The sequence below is a fragment of the Lissotriton helveticus genome, chromosome 6 (genome assembly GCF_964261635.1).
Source record: "Lissotriton helveticus chromosome 6, aLisHel1.1, whole genome shotgun sequence".
Classification (NCBI taxonomy): domain Eukaryota; kingdom Metazoa; phylum Chordata; class Amphibia; order Caudata; family Salamandridae; genus Lissotriton; species Lissotriton helveticus.
The window spans coordinates 1200296829-1200319911 of NC_136067.1; the positions used below are offsets into that span (position 1 = coordinate 1200296829).

At 43.1% G+C, this 23083-nt stretch overlaps 1 protein-coding gene across 7 annotated transcripts in view; it reads left to right on the forward strand.

Moving 5' to 3' along the window:
* The window catches only part of LAMA2 (laminin subunit alpha 2), a 3430794-nt gene that overhangs the window by 2949390 nt on the left and 458321 nt on the right, over positions 1-23083 (forward strand). For all 7 annotated transcript variants that reach the window (XM_078648920.1, XM_078648921.1, XM_078648915.1 and 4 more), the window contains 3 exons: positions 4915-5069; positions 15731-15874; positions 21723-21856. In XM_078648920.1, the coding sequence (XP_078505046.1) occupies positions 4915-5069; positions 15731-15874; positions 21723-21856 (433 nt within the window). The remainder of the gene's footprint in view (positions 1-4914; positions 5070-15730; positions 15875-21722; positions 21857-23083) is intronic.

The following is a 23083-nucleotide window of genomic DNA, read 5'->3' on the forward strand; positions in this document are numbered from 1 at the left end:
AACAGTAGGTAAAGTGTAGGATAGCGTAGGGGTAACAATTACTATTCCAACTCCAGAGAGTGCAACAGTAGGGAAAGTGTTGGATAGCGTAGGGGTAAAAATAACAAACTTATAAATAAATGTATTTTTTAAAATAATAAAAATATTAACTATTAAATAAATACAAACCATTTACAAATACCAATACATAATTGTTAAAAACATGATTAGCAAAATATTTTTAACCTAATTTTTTTAATAAAAAATACCATGTAATAATATTTAATTACCATTTAATAATTAATTAACAATTATATAATTAACAAAACAATTAATTAAAGAACATTATTACTTAATTACATTTAAATTACTTCCCACCCTATTCCCCTATAAACCCACAACCCGCTACAGAACATAATTATCAATTAATCAATTAATTAAAATTAATTACCAATTAATTAAAAATAATTACCAATTAATTAAAATTAATTTATAATTCCTACTAATTAATAATTAAATTAACATAATTAAATTACTTCCCACCCTATTCCCCTATAAACCCACAACCCGCTACAGTACTAAAATACAAATTTTAATTAAATTACATAAAAATAAATTAAAAACATAATAAATACATAATAATATACACAACAATAATTTAAAAATCGATATTAGTAATATCGAAATTAGTAACATCGATATTACTGACATGATATTTCAAACTTCGATATAACTAATATCGATATTAAATCTATCGATATTACTTACCTTCTATATTATGTCCCTTCGATATTTAAACTTCGATATAATTGTATATCGATATTTAAATATCGATATTTTGTCTGCATACCGACAGAAACAGCAAAATACCGCTCAAGTGGCACACTATGCTAAGCACAGATTCTTAGCTTACGTTTTTTAAGCCACACCCCTAATTACATTGGCCAAGCCCCTTTGAGAGACCCCCGAGTGTTTCCATCCCACTTATCCTGCCCAAGGCTCAAGTAAAAGTCTTGGAAAATCTGAAAAAAAAATGCCAGTCTAGAAAAATGAAAACTGCTAGCACAATTGATATGTATAATAAATACATTTGACAATGTGCATTTCCGGGTTACCACAGTCACAAAAGTAAGATCCTATGAACTTTGGTTCACGTCTGTATAGATTCACAGTCTTTTATTTTTTCATGGGGTTATAGTTCTTTGGTTAATCTTTCCAGAATTGAGCAATGATATGGGGTTTCATGAAGTGAGGCATTTAATAATTTGATCCTTTTCACTTCCAATTCTATGCTGTGGTTGTTTGAAATAGATGTGTCCGATTAATCTGCTTTAAAATGATTCAATCCTCCTAAATCATCTGTCCAAAAATCATTTAACAAGCATTGGCTAAGCGAATAGTTCTCGCCTATGCGAGGAATTGCCTTTGCTTATGATTTAGCAATGCTGTCTAGCAGTGCGGTTGCTGTACAGCATGGTTGAAAGTTTTTTTTAAAAGTGATGTGACGTGGTCATCTCTGGCCCCATCATAGCCATTGTGTATTGCTGGCTGGAAGGAGAGCAGTGCAGAGGCAATACAGAAGGTGGGTGTGAAAAGGGCTATGATGTGGCAAGCGGTGTCCGTGCCCCATCACTTTTTATTTTTTGTTACGGCAGAGTGGTGGGGGGCCAGGAACAACAGAAGGAGTTGGGATGGATTTGGTAGTGATCAACAGAAAAACAGATGGGTCGGTAGGGGGAGAAACAATAGAATGAGGGAGGGTAGGCAATGTTCGAGCAGCAATGGAAGAAGGGTGGGCGGGAAAATAGTGCTGTGATATGGCCTGTGGTTTCCGTATCATTAAACTTTGTTTTGTTAAGGCCGAGAGGCAAGCAGTAATGGAGGGAGGGATGGTGGGTAGGGGGCAAGCAACACTAGGAGTGAGGGCAGTTGGGGGGTGAGCAACATTGGCAAGAGGGAGGGTGATTGTGGACAAGCAAATGTAGGGCTGGGCAGGAAAAAGTACACAAGGGAGTCAGCTGAGAAAGACACCCTCTGGTAGAGTGTTATCACACAAAGAAAAGAGTAGTACCTAAAATGAGCAGTCAAAGGACACAAGTAATGTGTCCATATTCTAGGGGAGGGACAAACACACAAAGAGGAAGGAAGCTTTTTGCAGCTGACCAATGATAAACAAGCAAAATGATAAACAAGCAAATGAGAGTGTCAGTGAAGCCAAGCAGTGGTAAGCAATGAGCTGTCTCTAAACCAAATGATAGAAAACAAAAGGTCTCCAAGAGACAGTGCATGGCTAGGCAAGACCTAAAAATCATGATGGTAAAGTGAATTTAGGAGTTTAATTATCTCTACCAAACTACCAAAATCTTTGAGGAATGGTAGAACATTGAATGACACAAAATTCTATTGATTTGTCTTAAACCTGATTTGATTCAACCAGGAGTGACTTTCACTAACCATGCAAAAAAGCGTAATGCAACAACTCATAGTGCTGGCTGGCAAGCCTAAACAGCCTGTCCATATGACAGTCCACTAGTGATCTCTTTTAGAAATCAACCCTAAGAAACCTGACACTCAGCTCATTAGCTCAGTTTATTGCAAGCGTTGATTATAATGTGTGACTGTGTGATAAGGATACCAGAACTATCACTTCACTGTGGCAAGTTTGATGATGTCCCAACAAGCTTGCATTTGCTTGAGATGTAATATTCATATAACTATAATACATTTTGCACTGGGGTTTGTGGGCCTGTTGATGTATGTGCTCAGTTGATAAATACATGCTATTTCAGCAGCTCCATAATAATGTGGAAGTCTGAAGAAGCCAGCCATAAGGTCCTTATTTATGGGATCAGCCACCAATTTAAAGTGTTATCAAATTCTAATGACAAATCTTCAAAAAGTGGTGTTTTTGTATAATGACAAATACTTATTTTCCTGATAAGCTGTAATTTATCTACCAGGGCCTTAGAGACAACTTTGTGTTTTTTCATGCCCTGGATAACCATGCTGCGTGTAAAGGTCCCAGGCACAGAAAATGAAATAAATATGGCCTTGGAAGACTTTGGGCCCGATTACGCTGTCGGGCGGAAACATTCCGCCCGACACCGTCTCTGTTTCGGGACCAACCGACTCGCGGTCAGCGGTTCCGTCCGACCTATTATGATGTTACTGAACACCGTTTGGTCAGATTACCATTGTTTCCAATGGAAGCCTGTGTTCTGACCGACAACACAGGCTCCTATGAGGAAATGGGGTGTGTGTGTGAAACTCTGCACCCTGTTGCGGGCACCCCACGTTGCCTGCCACACAGTACAGGGTTTTACAGGGGGGTCCTTTAGGTACCCCCTTGGCCCCCAAACAGAGGCCACAGGATGAAGGGAGCCCTGCCATGGGTCCCCAAAGTCACTTATCAACAGCCTTTACATGTCGGACAGGCTGACTTGGAAGGTTGTTGGAAATCGGCATCGTAACTGCACGGTCTGAAACACTGTCCTTAAAGGTGTACGATGCAGTTCCGACTGACACGTATCCTCCAAGAGCCAGTCAGAACCGATTCGGAATGACCGCACGGTTTTCGTTCCGACCGGGAATATTGTAATCAGCCCGGCGGATTGTAAATTAACCCAGCCGATCGGAAGGATTCCGACACGGTCGAGGAGATTCCAACTGTTGAGAGGAGGCATTCAGCCTGACATCATAATCGTCCCATTAGCCTTAACAGGGCAGGACTTCCAACTTCATCTCTGCCACTCGATGGTGGTATTTAGTGCATCATACGTTTTGCCCTTATGGTAGACCTTACGGCAGCTCAATCATTGGGTGTACTGTCATACTCAACATCTACATGAATCAGGGGTGTGAGAGTCGGGCCCACTGCGGGCATCCAACAACTTTTGATGAATGCACTGTTGTCACCCGTATTTGTATGGGCCCCTAAATCATGGACCAAATAATAGTGACTACATCCTAGTTATACATCTATAAATTTCTTGAATGAAATGCATGGCTTCAGATGTCAACTGTTCATGATTTATATTCTAGGTATATATTATGCATTCTATTTGCTTTGTGCAAAGCTATTAAATTGAAGAGATTTGAGCTTAAGTCCCTCATTTCCGCTCACAACCTTCTTTTGTAGTCTTTACAGTTGTACAATTGTTACTAATTAGTGAGCAACATTGTTGCTTTGCTTTTCCCTTTAAAAGTATTTTTATCAAGTATCAACGGTGCCTAGTAGCTTAGGTAAGTTTTGGGTTTTCTTTATTGGAATGCTAAGGGATAGAACCAGGGATAGAAGGTTGGAGCTGAGAATTCTGAGATCAGCAGTTGCTGCCTAACCATTGGTGCTGCCAGAAGGAATAAACTCGAAGAGCACTTACTTTGGAAGTGTTGTTGCAGAGAGTGCATGAGCAAGTGTAATGATTTTCCACCCATGCTCATTTTATCCCCCTCACCCCTCCCACCGCCTGTTTTCATGTAATTTGTCTTCCCTCGTCCCTTAACTCCTTGGTAGTGCATCAGCACTTGGCTGGAACCTTCATGATCAAATATTCTATGCTTTGACAGTTGGGACATTATCTGTGGTGATGCTGTGATGAGAGGATTCATGAATTAAGTTTTCTTCCTCACACATTTGTGCTGGCTTGGCTCTCTTCATGTCTTCCCTGCAACAGTCATCTTTTCAGTAAGGTACAAGATAATTGTGGCCTAAATATTGTTTACAAAAATATCACCCATGCAGTTAATAATAATGGAGTGATCTTTTTTAAAACAGCCTCTTGGCCATGATATTTATGTCAGACAATATTTTTGTTAACAATATTCGGGCATACTGTGGTTTATACCAGATTTGTTTACAACAATGCGTGTTTTTATCCTTTGCCTCTGCCTTCTTTTTTATTTTGTTTGACTGCCTGTTTTGTTTGCCTTTGAAAGTTGCTGAAGCTGATGATACAGTGCAAAACCTAGAGGATGAAGCAGATCGTTTATTGGATAAGCTGAAACCGATCAAGGAACTTCAGGACAACCTTGGCAAAAACATTTCCCAGATCAAAGAGCTGATAAACCAAGCCAGGAAGCAGGCCAATTCGGTAAGTTAGAAATCCGTAAAATTTTGTTGAGTCAGAATCATAAAGAATACTTGAAAAAAAACTAAGAAATAATGCTGAGTTGGCTGATAATGCCTTCTTACACTGTATTAAATATTCTCATTCTATCAGTACAACTGTTGAGAGTTTCTGAAGACTCATTTCTAAACCTTTTGTGGAGTGGTTAAGCACTAAGACTTTTAGGTGATATTCTCGGGATGGTTAATCACTTTGAAATTAATTAGAAGTACTTAACTTGGAACTACTACATTTCTTTAGAATTTAACAATAATCTTGGAACAACTTTTTTTTTATCTATGGGCGAGGCTCCATACTCCACCTTCTCTTAAACTGCTGTTTACCTTTCCCTTCCCCTGGATTGTCCTTCTGTCTAAATAAATTGCTCACTTTACCCAGGTCTGGTGGCTCAGTGAACTAATGCAGGTAGGGGCCTGTGTTTGACCTCATGATCACAGGTTCAATCCCAGGTGGGTCCACTCAGCCTTTCATCCATCTGAGTTCGATAAAAAGAGTACCTTCGAGTTGGGTACAATAAACATCCGTTATTCAGTGCCATGAGACCCTGACTGGATAAACATGTGCTTTACAAATACTTATGTTATGGTTTACCAGCATAATACTTATCTATGCCCGTCTCGAATATTTTTCTCCAAAGTGTTGGTACTCCCATTTTAATTACCCAGTGTTTTTAATACACAGAAGTGTTATCCCCTAAAGATGACATCTTCAGAATACAGTTTTTAACCAACCCGAACCCTGCTACAGATTAGAATTGAAGAAGCTATAAGCAACACATTAAGTTAGTGATTTTTTTAATGATAAATCTGTATACCAATGAAATATAAACATCAAGCATTATTTTAAAATGTATTTATTGAATATTTTAATTATGAAGGGAACACTTGACCATAGCCAGTGGAATTCGGTCATCATATGCTATAAACAGCTATCTAATACAGTAATGGCTATGCCCAGTTACTGCAGCAACACTGCACCTTTATTGTCATTGGAGGTATTGTAGCAGGGAATTCACCTACCATGCTACATATGCGATTAAAGTTTACATACATTTTTCTGTCTAGTCTCTTTTACAAATCCTAAACTAGTGTGGCTTCTCTTTAGAAAACAAAGCGTAGAGTAGTCTAGTTCATGTAGGTTTTGCACCTTCAGGTCGACCCTGAGCCACCACAACTCTGCCCAGCTGAATATAGACATCCCACCACTTATTTATTTTTGAATGTTATGTAGCACCTGCTGGATCTTAGGGTTTCAGAGCGCTTTGCAGGTTATGAGAATACATACATTTGTTTACAAGATGTAAGAAATACAAGAGGAAATTCGTAATGAGAAAGTCACAAGACTGTACAGCAGAAAGTGGTTATAAAGTCACAAATTATAACACAGAGCACATGGAGAAGAAAGGCATCAGGGTCCAAAAGGCGATTGAGCAAGTCATGTGACCAACTAGAAGGCAGTAATCAATGAAGGAAATGAAGAACAGTTTTTGTGCATGTTGAGTTATCTGTTGAGGATTAGAGATTTCAGGTCATGTTTGAAGGAGGGGAAGGAGGAATTGTAGCAGAGATCTTTGGCTAGCGAGTTCCAGATCTTTGGAGCATTACCTGAGAAGAAGCGAGACTGAGATGAATTCTTCTTGAAGTTGGGAGGAATGAGAAGAAGACCGTTGGAGCTTCTCAGTGTTTTGGTTCTTCCAGCTCTTGAATTTCTGGTTTCTAAGCATTGTGATTATGCAACCTTGGATATAGTTTATTGTGCCAACCGGTTCATTGTGTTTTCATTGTTAGATTTACCTATTTCATGTCATTGTTATAAAATGAGAACATATGTTGTGATTTGTAAACTACAGTCCCTCGCATGCTTAGAACACTTACCGTGAGGGATTGCAGTCCAAACTGGAATGGGAGTGCTGAACGAAGTTTGAAGGCAGAGTGGCTGGAGTTCGGCTGCTCTGGAGAGTTGCTGAAATAAAGGAATTCAACTTACTTGATTGCACCCATCTTTATTGGAGGAATTGCTACACTAAGTATTCAGGGGCTTTTGTATGAAGCACTTTGTGGGTGATGCAGTCTTGAAAAAAGCATCTTCCGAAGTTTTGTATTGCTGGAACTCCCCCAAAGGTATTAGAGTGCTTTACATGAGCACCAGTTGCAATACAGACAGACACATTGGTTTTGTAAGGCATCCGGAGATACGTTATTTGCCCAGAATCACGGAATGTTGATCGTCCCTGCCGAGATTCGAACCCAGTTCCCCAGCTTTTAGGTCAATAGGAAGCCGCCTTTTAAGACTACTGAGGGTAGGAGAGATGTGTTCAAATTTTGTAGTGCCTGTGAATAGTCTGGCAGCCGTTTTGAGAACAGCTTTAAGGGGTGCCAGGTGACATTTAGGAGTTCCTGTAAGGAGGGAATTGCGGCAGTCGAGTTTTGAGAGGTCAAGAGATTGCACTATGTCTTGGGGGATACATGGCTTTACTTTCTTGAGATGTCTGAGTGTGCAGAGCACTCCTTTGGCAGAGTTACTGATGTGCTCTTCCATGGAAACGTTCTTATCTAGGGTGATGACAAGAGACTTAACAGAGTCAGCGAGAGAGAGCAGTTAAGAGTGTCCAGATTCTTGATCCACTCTAGGATAGCTAAAGTATTAGTTCTGGGGGAGAAGAGAAGTAAGTCTTTCTAAAGATGGTTATATTGTCCAAGCTAATATATCTGGGGAGGGAAACAAGCAAGGCTGCGCTGGGACACCCTCACACACCCATTCTGTGCAGGCGGTTTCGGAATACCAGACATGGAGTTATACTTTAGCTGCGCACAGGCCCACTTTGCTGCGTATTGGATGAAACCCCCCCTTACATGTCCCACCTCACGATTGAAGATGGATACAAGGCCCCCACCCCCTGCACAGCCTACCTGAGCACCCGTGCAGTCCCGCTGCGACTCGCCTCCACTACTGTCCAATGCACCACTAGCGCCTGGCATGATCTAGCTAATTTCATACAATGCACACTGCTGTACTCCCCTCTCCTGCCTCTCCCCGGGCGACAAGATATCCTGGTGACACAAGAAGGCGGATGCCGCCGACGCCTTTGTAAGCTGGCTATACAAACCTAGGGACAACTTTACACTGGAGTAAAAATTCCGCACAAGGGGAGAGTTTTTCAGCGCTACAACTCCCACCCCCCCAGAGCGATTTTACTATATCAGACTGCGTCAGAATGTGAAAACTATTGCATCTGATTTCCCACATGAGTCCCTCCTTATGCCCCCACTACATGCACTCCTGCAACAAACTGCCCCCGCACATGTGATATCACTACTATACCCCACGATACAAACTGACAGAGAGTATGACCCCCCCTTTGGCCAGGAGCAGGTGGGAGGAGGACATCCCCTCACTGATGAGCAGTGGTCATTTTGCTGAAGGCAAACGGGGGATGTCTCCGCTAGCAGCGGATTTAGAATCATACACTATAAATATGTGCATCGCCTCCACTATACACCAGCGTGATTGCACCGCCTATGACTTCGGGATAATGACAGATGTGACCGCTGCGGCGGAGAGGGTGCTGATTTTAAACGCGTAGCCTCGGACTGCCCGCTCATTCAACACTTCTGGTCAGAGGTACTAAAGGCGCAGACCATATGACGGGACTACATATTCCCGAAGACCCCCTGACCGCACTACTAGGATACACTGAACCCCTTGCTGCCAAAGTGCAGAGATTCACTTCTCTTGCACTCCTTTTTGCCAGGAGAAGGATGGCCTGTAGGTGGGAAAGAGGGAGGGCGCCAAAATTCAAGGACTGGCTCCAAGACCATATCTACTGCCAAGAGCAACTACATACTTATGCGGACCTCCAACCACCCTCCTCCCACCCAAAGCATATCTGCGCCCCCTAACAAACATATCTATTGGAACACACTGCCACCACAGAAACTACGACACCCCCCGCAATACTCTAAAGTAAAAATATGAAATGATGTGAAGGGAACCCCAACCTAAGTAAACACACACTACATACTGGAGACCATGGGCCATCACAGGACACCACCTCACACCCCAAGGATCAGAATGCGTCAACATTTCAGACATGCATAATTCGATCACAGTGCAATAGTGGAAATGTCATTTTTAACAGTTATTGTTTGTTGTTACATGATTGCAGATAATCTACTGCCCTCAATGCTCATTGCTCCAACTAATGCTGCCGGCCCAATGTGGTTGAAGGTGGCTTGCTGTGTACCCCCCCTTTGGTTATATTATCTCCAGGCACAATACATTGCAATGCCGGCCCCACCAGGGATGTAGGCAGTATGCTGTGGATCACATTTCTTTACCTTTAATAAAGATTTTCAAAACTTAAAAATAAAGTAGTTCTTTCTTTTTGGGGTTCAGTTTAAGATGGTTGGTTTTGAGCCATGACTGTGTATTAATAAGTGTGGTGTTCAGTTGTCTAAGGTCACCAGGTGATTTGGTTTTGCAGTAGAGTAGTATGTCGTTGCAATATAGGTGATATTTGACACCTGCTTGGTTCAAAATGGTGGTGAAGGGTTCCATGAACAGATTAAATATGGCTAGGGAGAGGATAGAGCATTGGGGCATGCCTTGCATCACAGGAGCCGGTTTGGAGAGACAGCAGTGAATTTGTATTTGCTGACAGCGATGTTGCATATAGGACGTAAACCATTTCAGGACTGTGCCATTGAGACCTGTGCGACATCTGAGAGTTTCCGGTAAAGCTGGGTGATTTACTATATCGAGTTCCACTGATAAATCGAGAAAGATTAGGAGGCAGGCATCACCTTCATCCAGGTTTCTGTGAATGTCATCAGAAATATTGAGCTTAGCGGTTTCTGTCCTACAACCTTTCCTGAATCCTGATTGGAAAGTGTCATGGAGGTTGAATTCCCCAATGTGTCAGTTTAGTTGAAGGAGGTCAAATTTTGCTAGCGTGTTGGCTAGGAAGGGAAGGTTTGTGAAAGGTCTGAGGTTGTTGAAGTCATTGGGGTCTGTTTCTGGTTTCTTGAGAATGGGAGTGACTTGACCTATTAGGAGGGAGTCAGGAACACAACCTGAAAAGAGAGAGGCATCAATGATTTTGGTCCAGAATGGGGAGATGATATGGTTGATTTTCTGTACTAAGGTGGAGGGTAGCGGGTCAGAAGTGTGGGCAGTAGGCTTCAAGTTTGCTATTATTTTGAAGACTTAGTTTTCATTCATAGGTTTGGAGCCTGTCCACTTAGCATTGTTTTTTAGTTAAAGGCAATCCTGATTAAATTCAGGTTTTGTTGGGACATGCTGGTCATTCGTTGAGCCCTGGGAGGGGGTTTCAGTGGTGACCAAGGGGTCAATGAGGCAATTGGGCAGGGATGACAGACTGGTATCATGGCTAAGAGTTTGTTGGATTTTTGCAACTTTGTCAGTGAGGTAGTGACTGATTTCTTCACAGCGTTCAATGGTGACTGTTCTATCTAGTTGGAAGGTAGTGGTCGTTTGATTATGTTGAAGAGCTCCCTGGTTCTGTTCTTTCACGATTCAGTTGATTGTGAAAGAAGGTGGCGTTTTCTCCAAAGATGTGTCTCTTGTAGGCAAGCCATTCGGATCTTAAGAGTTAGAGTTGAGCCAGTGCCAGTGATCTTGTATATCGTGCCACTTGTATGTTGTATTGACTTTTAACTTTTATATTACTAATTGAGGTTGTGTCATTTTTTTCGATTTGTGCCCTGTCTATCCATCTATCTTTCTGTCTGTCTACATATTTCCCTGTCTATCTGTTTGCTGGTTTACCTATCCATACCTGTCTGTCTGTGCAGCTAGCTATCTATCAACATATATCTATCTATCTATCTATCTATCTATCTATCTATCTATCTATCTATCTATCTATCTATCTATCTATCTATCTATCTATCTATCTATCTATCTATCTATCTATCTATCTATCTGTCTGTCTGTCTGTCTGTCTGTCTGTCTGTCTGTCTGTCTGTCTGTCTGTCTGTCTGCCTGTCTGCCTGCCTGCCTGTCTGTCTGTCTGTCTGTCTATCTATCTATGCACTCAGTGTGCATCCTGGGGCAATGGGCCAGCCTAATTCTCCACTGGCTGACTTCAATGCAAGTTATTAGCAGGCTGCCCTTTCAGAACAAGCACATCCACTCAGAAAGTACTTCCCTTCACTGCCAGGGACTACTGTGGTAATGTGTGATTTTGTAGGTCAAAATGATTTTTGCCATTAGGCAATGTATAGTTTTAGATTGAAGAGAATCCGGCTATGTCCAGAACAATAAAGTTTTGCCAAACCATGACAGAACAAAACAAGAATTGTCAAACCCAAAGCCTGGCAGCCAACTCTAGTCCTGTTGGCTTTGCCAATGCTTACTTATCTTTACCACTGTTACTTGGGCCCTCCACATCTCTCTGTCTCTTTGCCTCACACACTCTCCCCAACTGTATCCCTATCTGTTTTGTAATCATTGTCTCTTAAATGTACGCATAAAACATACATGCACACACATACCGAACACATCAAATAATGAACTTTTCTTTTAGCAAAACACTTGCATAGTTTTCTGCAGGTGAAATATTTCATGTGAGCTTATAACAGGAGGTCAGAATACCTTTCTTAGAGCATGACAAAAGCTGGCATATTTGTATCATATAAATATTCACAAATTAATACATTATGCCTGCCGAACAACCTTAAATGAACTTTAAATGTAATGTATTAATTATAAAAAAAGAATATTTTTAAGTACATCATTTTTGCAGGACATAACATGGAACATTCAAGATGTTAAACGTTGTAATTCATTTTAAGCTTTGTCATTTATTTGAGGGTGAGTAGACCTTCTGCACTGCATCAAGGTGGCACTTCATGACAGGTAGCTGATTGGATGGTTGTCCAAAAAAACAGAATCTTGCTGAAACAAGATAGTTGTACAATAACACAAAAAAGTGGAGACACATAACTATTTTTACAGAACCCTCTTTGAAATATAAGACGCAGTTGAGGTGAAAGAGGGCTGTAAAAGGTAACCACTGGAGGGAGGAAAATAGTATTGCCTAGTCGTATGTTGCAGAAGCAGTCATAGGAGAATTTATTTAGGTTTGAATTTACTGAGGGAAAAGATGGATATGGGTTGGTAGAGGAAAGTATTCTTAATAGAGAATCCAGGTACTTCAGAGGTATTGGAACTTAATGGAAATGACTGATGCATGTGTACATTTATAAGGTGCTGATTGGTAGTGGCAGCTGGCAGGGAAAAAAGGCGGGGAGGGAACAAAATATTAAAAACAAAACACTCTCCTCCTTGCGCCGTGGCTGCCTCCGTCTCTAATCCGTCTTTACTGAAGAGTCAGGAAGCAAACAGACTCCCTTAAGCCAATCACAATGCTGCAATGCAGCGGTATGATTGGCTCCCCATAGCCAGTCACTCATTTGGGGTCTGAGGGCCTGGGCATGTTCTCAACCAGGGTGTGTAATGCCAGGCTTGGTGGGAAAAATTCAAAGTGTGCATGCCGGCTTGGCCGGGCCAAGACTGCCGGCCAAATAGTCATGCGTACTTAGTGTGCACAGTCAACTCTTCCTCCCTGAGCCACCAGCCCCGCCCTGCCCTAACCCAGCCCCACAGCAATGGGAAATAAAATGATAGTAACGTTGTTATTATCATTTTATTTTTCCCTTTTCCACTGCATTGAGAGCAGTGGGGCGACGTTCCTCCGCCTTAGCGGAGGTGCCGCCCCTCCTAATTGGTGTACCGTATGACATTGGAAGGGTTGTGACAGGATATCAGTGTGGAGAGGTACAGTGTAGGTTTGATGTGTGTAGATTTTACATCAGAATGAGTAGTTTGAACTGAACACTGTTTTGGGCAGGTGGCCATCTATCATTTGATGCTAGTAAGCTATGATGGACATTGATCTGGTCAAGTTGTACAGAATGTTCAAGGCAAAGGAATGACCTTGTGAAGGGGAGAGACTGCAGTGCACTGTTACAGGGTTCAATGCAGAATATGGAATTTCGTAGATGTCTTGGCAGTACAGAAGTAGAGATGTTGGCAGATTTTTTAAATGTTGTTCGGCTTGTCCCACACTGCTGAGGTGATAGTGGTAATGAAGCGATCCAGTCTCCAGTTCCAAGCCAGGGGTATTACGTTGTCCAGGACATTTCCAGGGGATTGGTGATCGGGAGTACCTAAATGAAGCGAGATCCATGAAAATAAATGAGTCTTATTTTGCAGGGGCTAATCCAGTGCTTAATTTGAGCCGGTGGCTGCCGGTGGGGCACTAGCTCTAAATTTTGGAGGCCCGCACTTATTTCTCCTCATTAGACATTTCTCGAGAGCAAAAGAGAGGGAAACACACACAAAATGGAAAGATGGAGGAAGAGAAAAAAAGGAAAATTTGTCACCAAGAGAGAATGCAGAAACCTGTAAAAGTGAGATAATGGGCAGGGAGTGCCTGTCAGCGAATTAATGAGTCCAGAGGTGGATTAAGGACTACCACCGTTGGTATTCAGCAAGCTGACATTTTATACCCTCAGCTGCAGGTGTCTGAGCAGTGGTTTGGGCACGAAATGCATTGTTTGACAAATAAAGCACTGGACATATCATCACAGTATATTGGTCTGGCTTAACACAGTTTAATATCCTCTGGTATGTAAGCCTGCATTTTCAGGACATTTACTACTGAATATCCAAACCACACAAACATCATGGGTACATGAGAGAAATTTCAAATTTGTAGTCCGTCCCTCTCATGGCCTGTGTAAGCAAACGTAACTTGTACTGATCCACTGCATTGCAGAAGTTCTGCATCTATGGGGTTAAGAAAACGGTGTATGTGTTTAAAAACAAGAAATGAAACTTCAAAGTTTAATTTTTTAAGGGTAGACGTGGTCTTTGGGACCACTGCCTGCTCTTAAAAATATATATTTGTTTACATTGTCAAGGGGGAGTGTTATGCCTAGAATATTTTACAATGGAAGGCAGGTATACTGTCGATGGGTAGAATGTGGAATGTGAAATTAGGTATTATCGAATGTATGATGTGTGCTGGATAATCTAGTAGGGACAGGTGAGAGATGGAGACTGGACTTGTTGGAGGCTGTACCTAGTTTTACTTGTTTGCTCCTTATACCAATAAACCTGAGTTTAACCTATCCTGCGTGTGTATCCATGATAACATTTGAGAATGGGTTACCCCCTCCTTCAAGGTGTCGGTAAAATGTTAATGTTTGCCGTCCGCAATTCATTCGCAGAACATTAATACATACCAATGCAAATCGGTATTTGGAAGAGACTCCCTAAACACGCCCTTTGCAAATACCGAATTGCAAACGCAAATTGCGATTCAGTACCATGTTACTGATTCACTATTTGGCATTTTTGCTGTCACAAGTGGCCCCATTCTGTGCATGGGGCCATTTGTGACTTCAAAAAAGCTTCCTACATGTGGCCCTTCACGTGCAAGCTGCAAGCCCTCTGAACACAGCTGCTGATAAATGTTCTTGGGAGTTTACGAAAGTCTTCAAGGAAGTGTGCCCTTCTCCCTTTCAGCCTTTTGAGGAATACGCAATGAGATTTGTAACTGAATTACTAGCAGGGACCTCTAAAGAGCAGAAAACCGAAGCCATCTGCTGCTGTATTGTTTCTAGCCTGTAAGAGAGGGTCATATTATAATTTTCAACGGACGTAAACTCGTAGCAGCTGTATATTCCACGCACAACTTCGAAGGCGTTTTATAAACAAATCTCTATGAAGGTTTCACGAGGCTGTGAAGTTCTGAATTGTAGATAGGGGACATATCATTGGTCGACGAGGATGCGAAAAGACAGAGAAAAAAAGAGGCTTCCACTTCCAAGGATCTTTAAGGTTAAATCCAGAATGTCTTATAGTTTAGAGACAGAAGGTGGGCCCTGTGCAGCCATTCATCAAAGTAGGGGAAAGAGCATGAAACGCCATCTGTGAACAAGCTCTGCTGGGTGCCGTTTCCAAGCGCCGTCTGCTTATTGGAAATAAATTTATAAGACATAAAAGCTGGAATGAATCTTTAAAGTCTGAGCCACCTTTGTAACTGCAGTAAAAGGCAGGCCTTTGATCAACGCCCTTACTGCTGAAGCCGGTGCAGTCGCTGTCTCCATACACAAGTGGCCGCCACCAATGTCATATCTTCAGTACATTAGAAGAGATGGATGGGATGTATGACGTTACAACGCATACTTTTACCACGCATGCCTTTACAACGCGGTATTTACAACGAATACCTTTACAACGCATAGTGCTTTGGGGCGCTGGATAGTGAATAGTTTAATTTACTATTCCAACTCCAGTCCCCGTGGATAGTAGGGAAGGTGTTGGATAGTAAATTAAATCTCTTCCCTATCCTAGAGCGCCCTCCAGCGCAATGCGTTGTAATGGTTTGCGTTGTAAAAGTTGCGTCGTAAAGGCACTGCGTGGTAAAAGTTGCATTGTAAAGGATGTTTCCCGATGGATGCGGGTGATTTGTTTTGCGGGGGCGGGTGTGCAGGTGGTGTGTCGTGAACTGAGGTTGAAGCTCTTTAGCTTGTTTTGTGCTAAACCAAGCTAATTCTGAACTTCTCTGTGTTTCTGTGTTTCTGCTCTTTCAGATCAAAGTGTCAGTGTCGTCTGGGGGAGACTGCATCCGCACTTACAGGCCCGACATCAAGAAAGGCGGTTACAACACGATCCTCCTGAACGTGAAGACAGCTGTCCCTGACAACCTGCTTTTCTACCTTGGAAGTGCCAAATATGTAAGTTGACTTCTTGCCAAAAGGCTTGGCAGTGTGGGAGAATCTATTCTATAAGTGGAATAAATTAACGTTGGGCTTTGCTAGGTTTCAACGGAAAAACATTATTGCCTGAGATGTGTCTTCTACTCTGCCATGTTTGCTAACTCTGATGCACAATATCAATGCCCACACGTATATTCGCACTTGCCAAGTTTGTAGTGAGGCTCTTACCTTTCGTGTGCAGTTCTTGCTCGACAGCACAGCTATTAAGCAGAAGCATCGGCACCACTTCTGTAAAATGTACATAGAGGTGACTGTGACTGCAGTCAGAGGAGTTGGACTCTTTCACCTCATGCGGTTTGCTATTTGGTGTATTATTCCACCTTCCAGGAAGTACATCCAGTGGAATGCATGAAGGACATACAGCCTGATTCATCATTCTCCCGTTTTGCGAGCCCCTAATAGCGATTCATAAGGAATCGCTATTAAGGACTTGCAAAACGGGATTCAAGTAGAAATTGCATAAAGAAATGCGATTCCTACACATTCCTTATTTGCGATTAGCAAATTGCTAATCGCAAATAAGATAGCGATTTCAAGGGTGCCAGGGGTGTCCAAAGGACACCCTGTAGCACCCCTGAAATGTAATCTACATTTGTGTTGCGCACACACATGTCCAAAGGACATGTGTGTGTGTAACATGCAACTTAGAAAAATGCATTTAAATGCATTTTTCTAAGTTTTCGCTTTTTACCACGAGGTTTGACCTCGCGGTAAATAGCGGCCCAAAATAGCGATTTCGGTATTTTAAAATGGTTCATGAATTGCATTTAAGGAATCTCAAATAGAGATTCCTTAAATGCAATTCCTCGCAAACATGCGAATTCTTTAATAGCGAATTTTGCATTTGGGATGATGAATCCCAAATGCAAAAATTGCACTCGCAAAGGGCCAGATTCTGAGAATCTGGCCCTATGTTTCTTTTGAAAAGTACACTGATTAATTGCAATGTTAGTCACATTCTTTTATATTTTAATCTTCTATATGGTTTTGTGGGGAAGGCAATCATGTGTGTTACTTTTTTTTCTCTGCACTAGAAAAGCCAGTAAGGCAGGCATTAATGTCACAAATAGCATTTGTGCATGCAAGCGATGTACATAGCCTGTTTCCTCATGGGTACATTAAAGCTAGACCTATTGGTCTTGCTAATGTGTATTCCAGTAGTTGTAGCTCTGCATCAAAAGGTGCACTGAATGGTGAGTTTCTCTCCACTTAATTTACATTCCGACATTTGGAGATTGAGAGGGCACCGGGTATATTTAAGATTAACATAGGAAATATGGGGACAGATCATAAACATTGAGCCGGACTTGATTTTTGCATTGAAGGTAGCACAGACTCGTAGAGCACAGCAGTCCCTATATTTTCTACCCTGAGGCCGACTGGCCATTAACCTTAGCGAGAAAATAGCCAACCCTCCCCAGCTGTGTTAAATCCTTTTGGTCCAGTCCAACGCAAATTAAGGAAGGACTACTTAGCAGTAGATGGCTATAGTCCTTCTTGTTGTGATCCTGACAAGGAGATGGGGTAAATTTCAATCCTTGTGGAAATATGAGTTTCCACAGGGATCGGTAGTATGAGTAACGCAGTGATTACTTCACCTTCCATTACTATTCCCCGACAAGTTTCTACAGGTCAATCATTCCGAAATTTCCCAGATTCAAATCTCTGGTAAATTCTAATACATGTGGAATTGCATGTGAAAACCATTGATTCTGCATGTAGGTCATTTTCCAGAGGAAACCTCGGCCTAGGAGGTATCCGCCACATTTGTTAATACCTCATCGAAGAGTGTCCGTATCTACCTGTGCAGTAAATACCTCACTGGTCAGCAAATGCCTTACCCTTCCACCTTTCATATTGTAGCCAGAGCCTAAAGGTAAATGTGTGCTTTACATTCTACCCAATATCCCAGAGCTCCACCCTTTCATTTACCCCTGTAAACAAAAACACTAGATACTCCCAGACACTTGAAGATGCTCATGTGCGCAATGTGCAGAGCGTACTATAGCCCACCGCCTCCATCACACATCTTCTCTGACTGGTGTAAAGGTTATGAATGCACATCTCCCTGCAGTGTGGGTAAGGCAAGTGCAGGATCTGCTGAATGTGTACAAAAGCCTATCGCAGAGCTGCACTGTGTGACCGGTCTGCCAGTGAGGTCGGTCCTAATGCTTCCTGTCCTCCAGTTGGGGCACTGAAGCACCACCTACGGCAGAGGCTCTCTTCTGCTGTGTCCGACCCGACCCTCTGATAGGCCTGTGGACTGAAAGCATGCATACTTATGGGAAGAAAGTGGGCCAAAGGCTAAAGGCGGGCCTTGTTGTGACCAAAAACGACAAGTCAGTATAAATGTATATGCTTAATACGCAGCCTCTGGTCCTGACACACAATATGCTAAGCACTGACCACTCAAAACATGTAATTTTTGTCAGTGCCAAGTTTATAAGGAGGAGAGAAGCAGCTTGCAAATCAAAAAGCACACACACATATTTTAAGCTCTAACTGCTTTATGAACATGTAATTTAGGTATTTGTTTTATTTGTATACATATTTTCTTAGCAGTGGTGCATTGTCACTAGAGGAAGGATGCCCACAGACATCCTAAAAAAGCACAAATGGCAGCATTAAAAAACATCACATTCATAAAATTTCTCTAAAAGCATAATTTATTATGAGATTAAAATAAACTATTTGAAGGCCACTGACATTTCTTACAGAAGATAAACTGCTGTGTGTACAAATAATATGTTCTTCTTCATGAGATTATGGAAAGTATACCCATACAACTAATGCAGGGTTGATCATGTCAATGAGATATTCATGTTTATGAAATCACATCTAATGCGACTTGTATGGATGTGAGATTTTTAGTGCTACCAACTCCTTTTTGTGCTACACATTTATCATTAAGATTGGAGAGTGCCATCTTGTTGGTGTACCAGTCTATTCCGGACAACGTCTCTGGTAGCCCCATTGTGTACACAATTGCCCCACGGATGATCTCACTTGGAATGTGCTTTGCTGCACCCTGCCAAACAAAGACGGTGGTCAAATGAGGAGGAATAATTTATCATCCATTCCACAATCAGCTTAAGTCGTTGTGTCCATTAACCCCGCTGCAGTACAACAATGTCCCTAGAGCAGAATTCAGACATTGCTTTAAAGTTGGTGGCTAGGACATCAAACAACGGTGACAATGGAGCTCTACTTCCTCTAACCGAGCTGCAACATTTAGAGTTCCGTGCTGTGTGGGTGGCTAATTTTTTAAAAAAAAGTACTTCCAAGGGCTCAGAGGGAGCAGCTCAGAAAATATGAATTGCCAGCCGAGCCAATGTGTTATTGTTTCCTGGTCGAAGTCTTTTTTCTCGCTTTTCAGAAAACAAAGCCAATGTAGATATTACTTCTGAAAAACAACACATTAATGTCTTTCATATGCTGGTAGTTTTCTCTCAGCACAAGGAAGAAATCTTAGATTTTTTCTTGATTTTCATTGCACAGGAGTGTAGCACCACACTTTGCAGGCCGTGGCAGTCCCTTCCTTTGCCGCGGGGCATCAAACTAATGTAATAGCGTGGAGTGGGGGGCACTGCCGCCAAAACTTGTGCATGTGGGGGCCAACTGTCCCCCCGCCCAATCACCCTTCTAGGAGCAAGAGACAAAACTGTATGTCGCCAAGTAAAAGAAGAGTCCTCACCTGGACCTTTCCAAGTCATGCTCCATATTCAAGGTCCAATCGTGGTCCTGTTCCTAGAGGCGACAAAGCTGCTCTATAGGCCCGTTTTCTTTGCGCTGCAAGTCCTTAGGTAGGGATAAGAAACACAAGAAATGGAGGCGGGATTATGCTGGCTTTTTGATTGAGTTCCTTCGACCAGGGCAGACATCTTTGGAGACCCTCCTTCCTTTCAAGGAAGCGCTGACATATACCTCATGGGGGCTTGGGTCAAACCATGCTCCAACACACCGGTTCAGGACACCAGGATTTTCTTTGCAGCACCTCTCACCAGAAAGCCCAGTGGTGCAGGATTCCATCAGCTGCTTTAATCCCAACACATTTACCACCACTCCTCCTGATAGGAAATCTAAATGAGTAGAAATATTAAGCAAAGGTGTCTCTTCTTCTACTAGCTTGGTCGTCTCCTCTCTTAATGCAATCTGTTTGCTGGGACGGTACCTCAATGCCCTTTGGCACAACTTCTTCCTGGTGTGCCCAAAGATTTTCACCCTGTGCTCTCTCAGGCAATTTAAGATGGTTGTGATGCAGCCAAGTTCGCAGTTAATCGTGGTTTGGACAGTACAGATTACATGTGACTGGGCCATACACACAAGCATTGCCATTCACCGCCATGCTATGGCTGCAATCAACTGCGTTCTCTGGCAATGTCCAGTCCTCCCTGATGAACATGCCTTTTGATGGGACTCACCTGTTCAGGGACAAAGCTAATTTTGTCTCTCAAGCTTTTTAAGGAGAGCAGGGCCACCGCTCACTCTCTGGGCCTTTCCCTGAGCCTCGCTAACCATGACAGTTCCATCGGTCCTTTCATGACTATTGCTGAGACATTGAGGACTGCCATCCTGTCCAGCCCAGACATTTCCTCCTTCCTAGACAAACTGGTTCTGCAGACTTGGGAATCCTTCCTGCTGAAAGCTGTGATGTAGTTCAACATCAGTCAAACCATCACCCTGCCGGCGTTATATGATCCGCCTCACCCTTTTAAGGAGGAGGGGAAACACAATCTATTGGACAGCAAGAGAGCTCCAAACATCAACATAGATCATCACAAAGATCACCAGTTGGATGCAAAGCTCTTTGTAGAGTTCGCTGGAGTAAAAAAAGGTAAGACTGTGCAGAAGTGAACCATCTCCCACTCGATCATGCTCTGCATTAGGATCTGCTATGCACTGGCCAAATAGTAGACTCCAGAAGGGCAGCATTCTCTGTCTGCTAGGGCCAAAGATGCTACCACTCCATTGGTACGTGGAGTCCCTGTCCTAGACATTTGCCAGTGAGCTACTTGGGCGTCCCTCCAAACATTCACATAACACTATTGCCCAGACAGTCAGGTTTTTGCAAACTCAACCATAAATAACTTTCTGGTTTGAGTTCATTCACAGAACCACCTCCAAAAAGGTATTGTTTTGGTAAATATTCAAAAGGTGAGTAATCTGCAGCTAGAAATCACTATCAGAAGATCGAGTTACTTACCATTGGTAACACTCTTTCTTGTCGAGACTCTGTCTAGCTGCAGATTCCTCACCACCCCTCCCATCCTCCCAGTTATGTGACTGGACTCTATCCATTAATAAGTTCCTAAGTCTAGGACTCTGCACACTATCTACCAATTTGCTTTTGGGGTTCTGCTTTTGGGGTTAGAAAGCCACTGATGTCAGCCCACTGTGGTGGCACCTATATTGTCCCCGCATGTCATTTCTGGAGCGGACGGCATCAGTGTCCATTGGGGTGTGCAAAGGTACTGCTGAAAAATTTGCAGATCCAGTCTGACACATGAGGAATATTCAAAAGGTGAGAACACTATGGCTAGTTAGTGTTTTGACTGGAAAGAGCATTACTGAAGGTAAGTAACCTTATCTTCTCACATTTCAGAGCCGAGTATAATCCATATATCTGAAGGACATGGTATTTAATTGTGGCTCTTTTGAGTTACAGACTTTCATTACAGATGAACAGTAATATTTGTGTTATTTTTGCAATCGGTTTTTGCTAAAGAACTAGAAGAATCTGCAAGCGTGCACTTTATTCAAATTTTATCTCCCTAATTTGTGACCCTGTCTTATGTTTTAACTCTAGACCGACTTTTTGGCTGTCGAGATGCGCAAGGGCAAAGTTAACTTCCTGTGGGACGTGGGATCAGGTGTTGGACGTGTTGAGTATCCTGACCTGACAATTGATGACCAGATTTGGTACAGAGTTGAGGCTTCTCGGTAAGAGTTCTTTCTGTTTTCTGTTGCAGATTTTCTTTTCACCACATAGTTATGAGTTCTGGGCCAGCCATCTGTACGCATGTTTGTTTCTCCATCCTCTTTGTTAGGTAGCAGAAAGATATCACATACATTGTTTCAAGACATATGAAGTAACATAGCGTGTCAAACTTCTTTGGGCCAAGTTATAGTGGGAGAGTCTTGTACAAATAATTTTAACAATCTAATATGCATCCAGGTCAGTCCTTGAACATTTGATTCTTTGCAGCTAGGATTCATCCTCAAAGACATTGTAATTGAACAGATGATGTTAATCTAAGTGAGAAACTCAAAAGAACTGACAGTGGTGTTACTATTTGATATATGAAAAGAGAGGCTGTATATTTGTCAGGAATGCAAGGAGACAATGGTGAGGATATTCAGATTAACATTTCTTGAGTAACACCAACCAAAATTATTATGACTAGAAAGTTTGCAAAGTAGAAAAGAAAAGTGGGTATTTCCTGCCTTTAACCCATTCTAAAATAAATGTACAGGGGTCGTGGTAAAGATGGCGGAGCGGTAGGACACTTCTTTCCCAGCTCCTGCCTACCGCTCGCCCAACGCGGCACAGCACGGCGCCCCCGGGACTTGCCTGGTGCGAGCCTGGTGCGGAACCCCTGGGGGGCTTGGCGGTTCACTTTGGGCCCCCGCCTGGACTTGCGATGGCGCTCGGACAGCGGGGCGCGGTGGTGCTCCCGGCCACCATTGTCGCGCCGCCTCTACAACGCGGTGCCGTTCGGCAGGTGCCGAGACCAGCGGCTCCCTTCCCGGCCGCCTGCCGGACTACGCCCCGGGACCGCCGCCATGAGAGAGGTGAGGAGGGGATTACGGGCGGCTGAGGTGGCCACGCTGGGTGGGCCCCGCTGGGTGGGCCTCGCTGGGTGGACCTCGCTGGGTGAGCCGCGTGGAGAAGTTGCCGCCTAGCCGGCAGCGTGGAGCCCACTGCAGCACCGGCCTCGTGTCAGCACGGCCAGCCCTGTGGGAGACAAGGGTGGGGGCGCCTGTGCGAGCACTCCGAGGCCTCTGGACTAGCTTGTGGGCTGACGGGAGGTCCCGGCGTGGGGGTGCGTTCCCTGCGGCCAGCCCTGCTCCCCCGGGTGGGGCCCCTCTGCCCAGGCCTGTGTTCTCGGAGGCTGACTGGGTCGATACACAGGCCGCATTTAACAGACAGCACACGGCCGGATCACG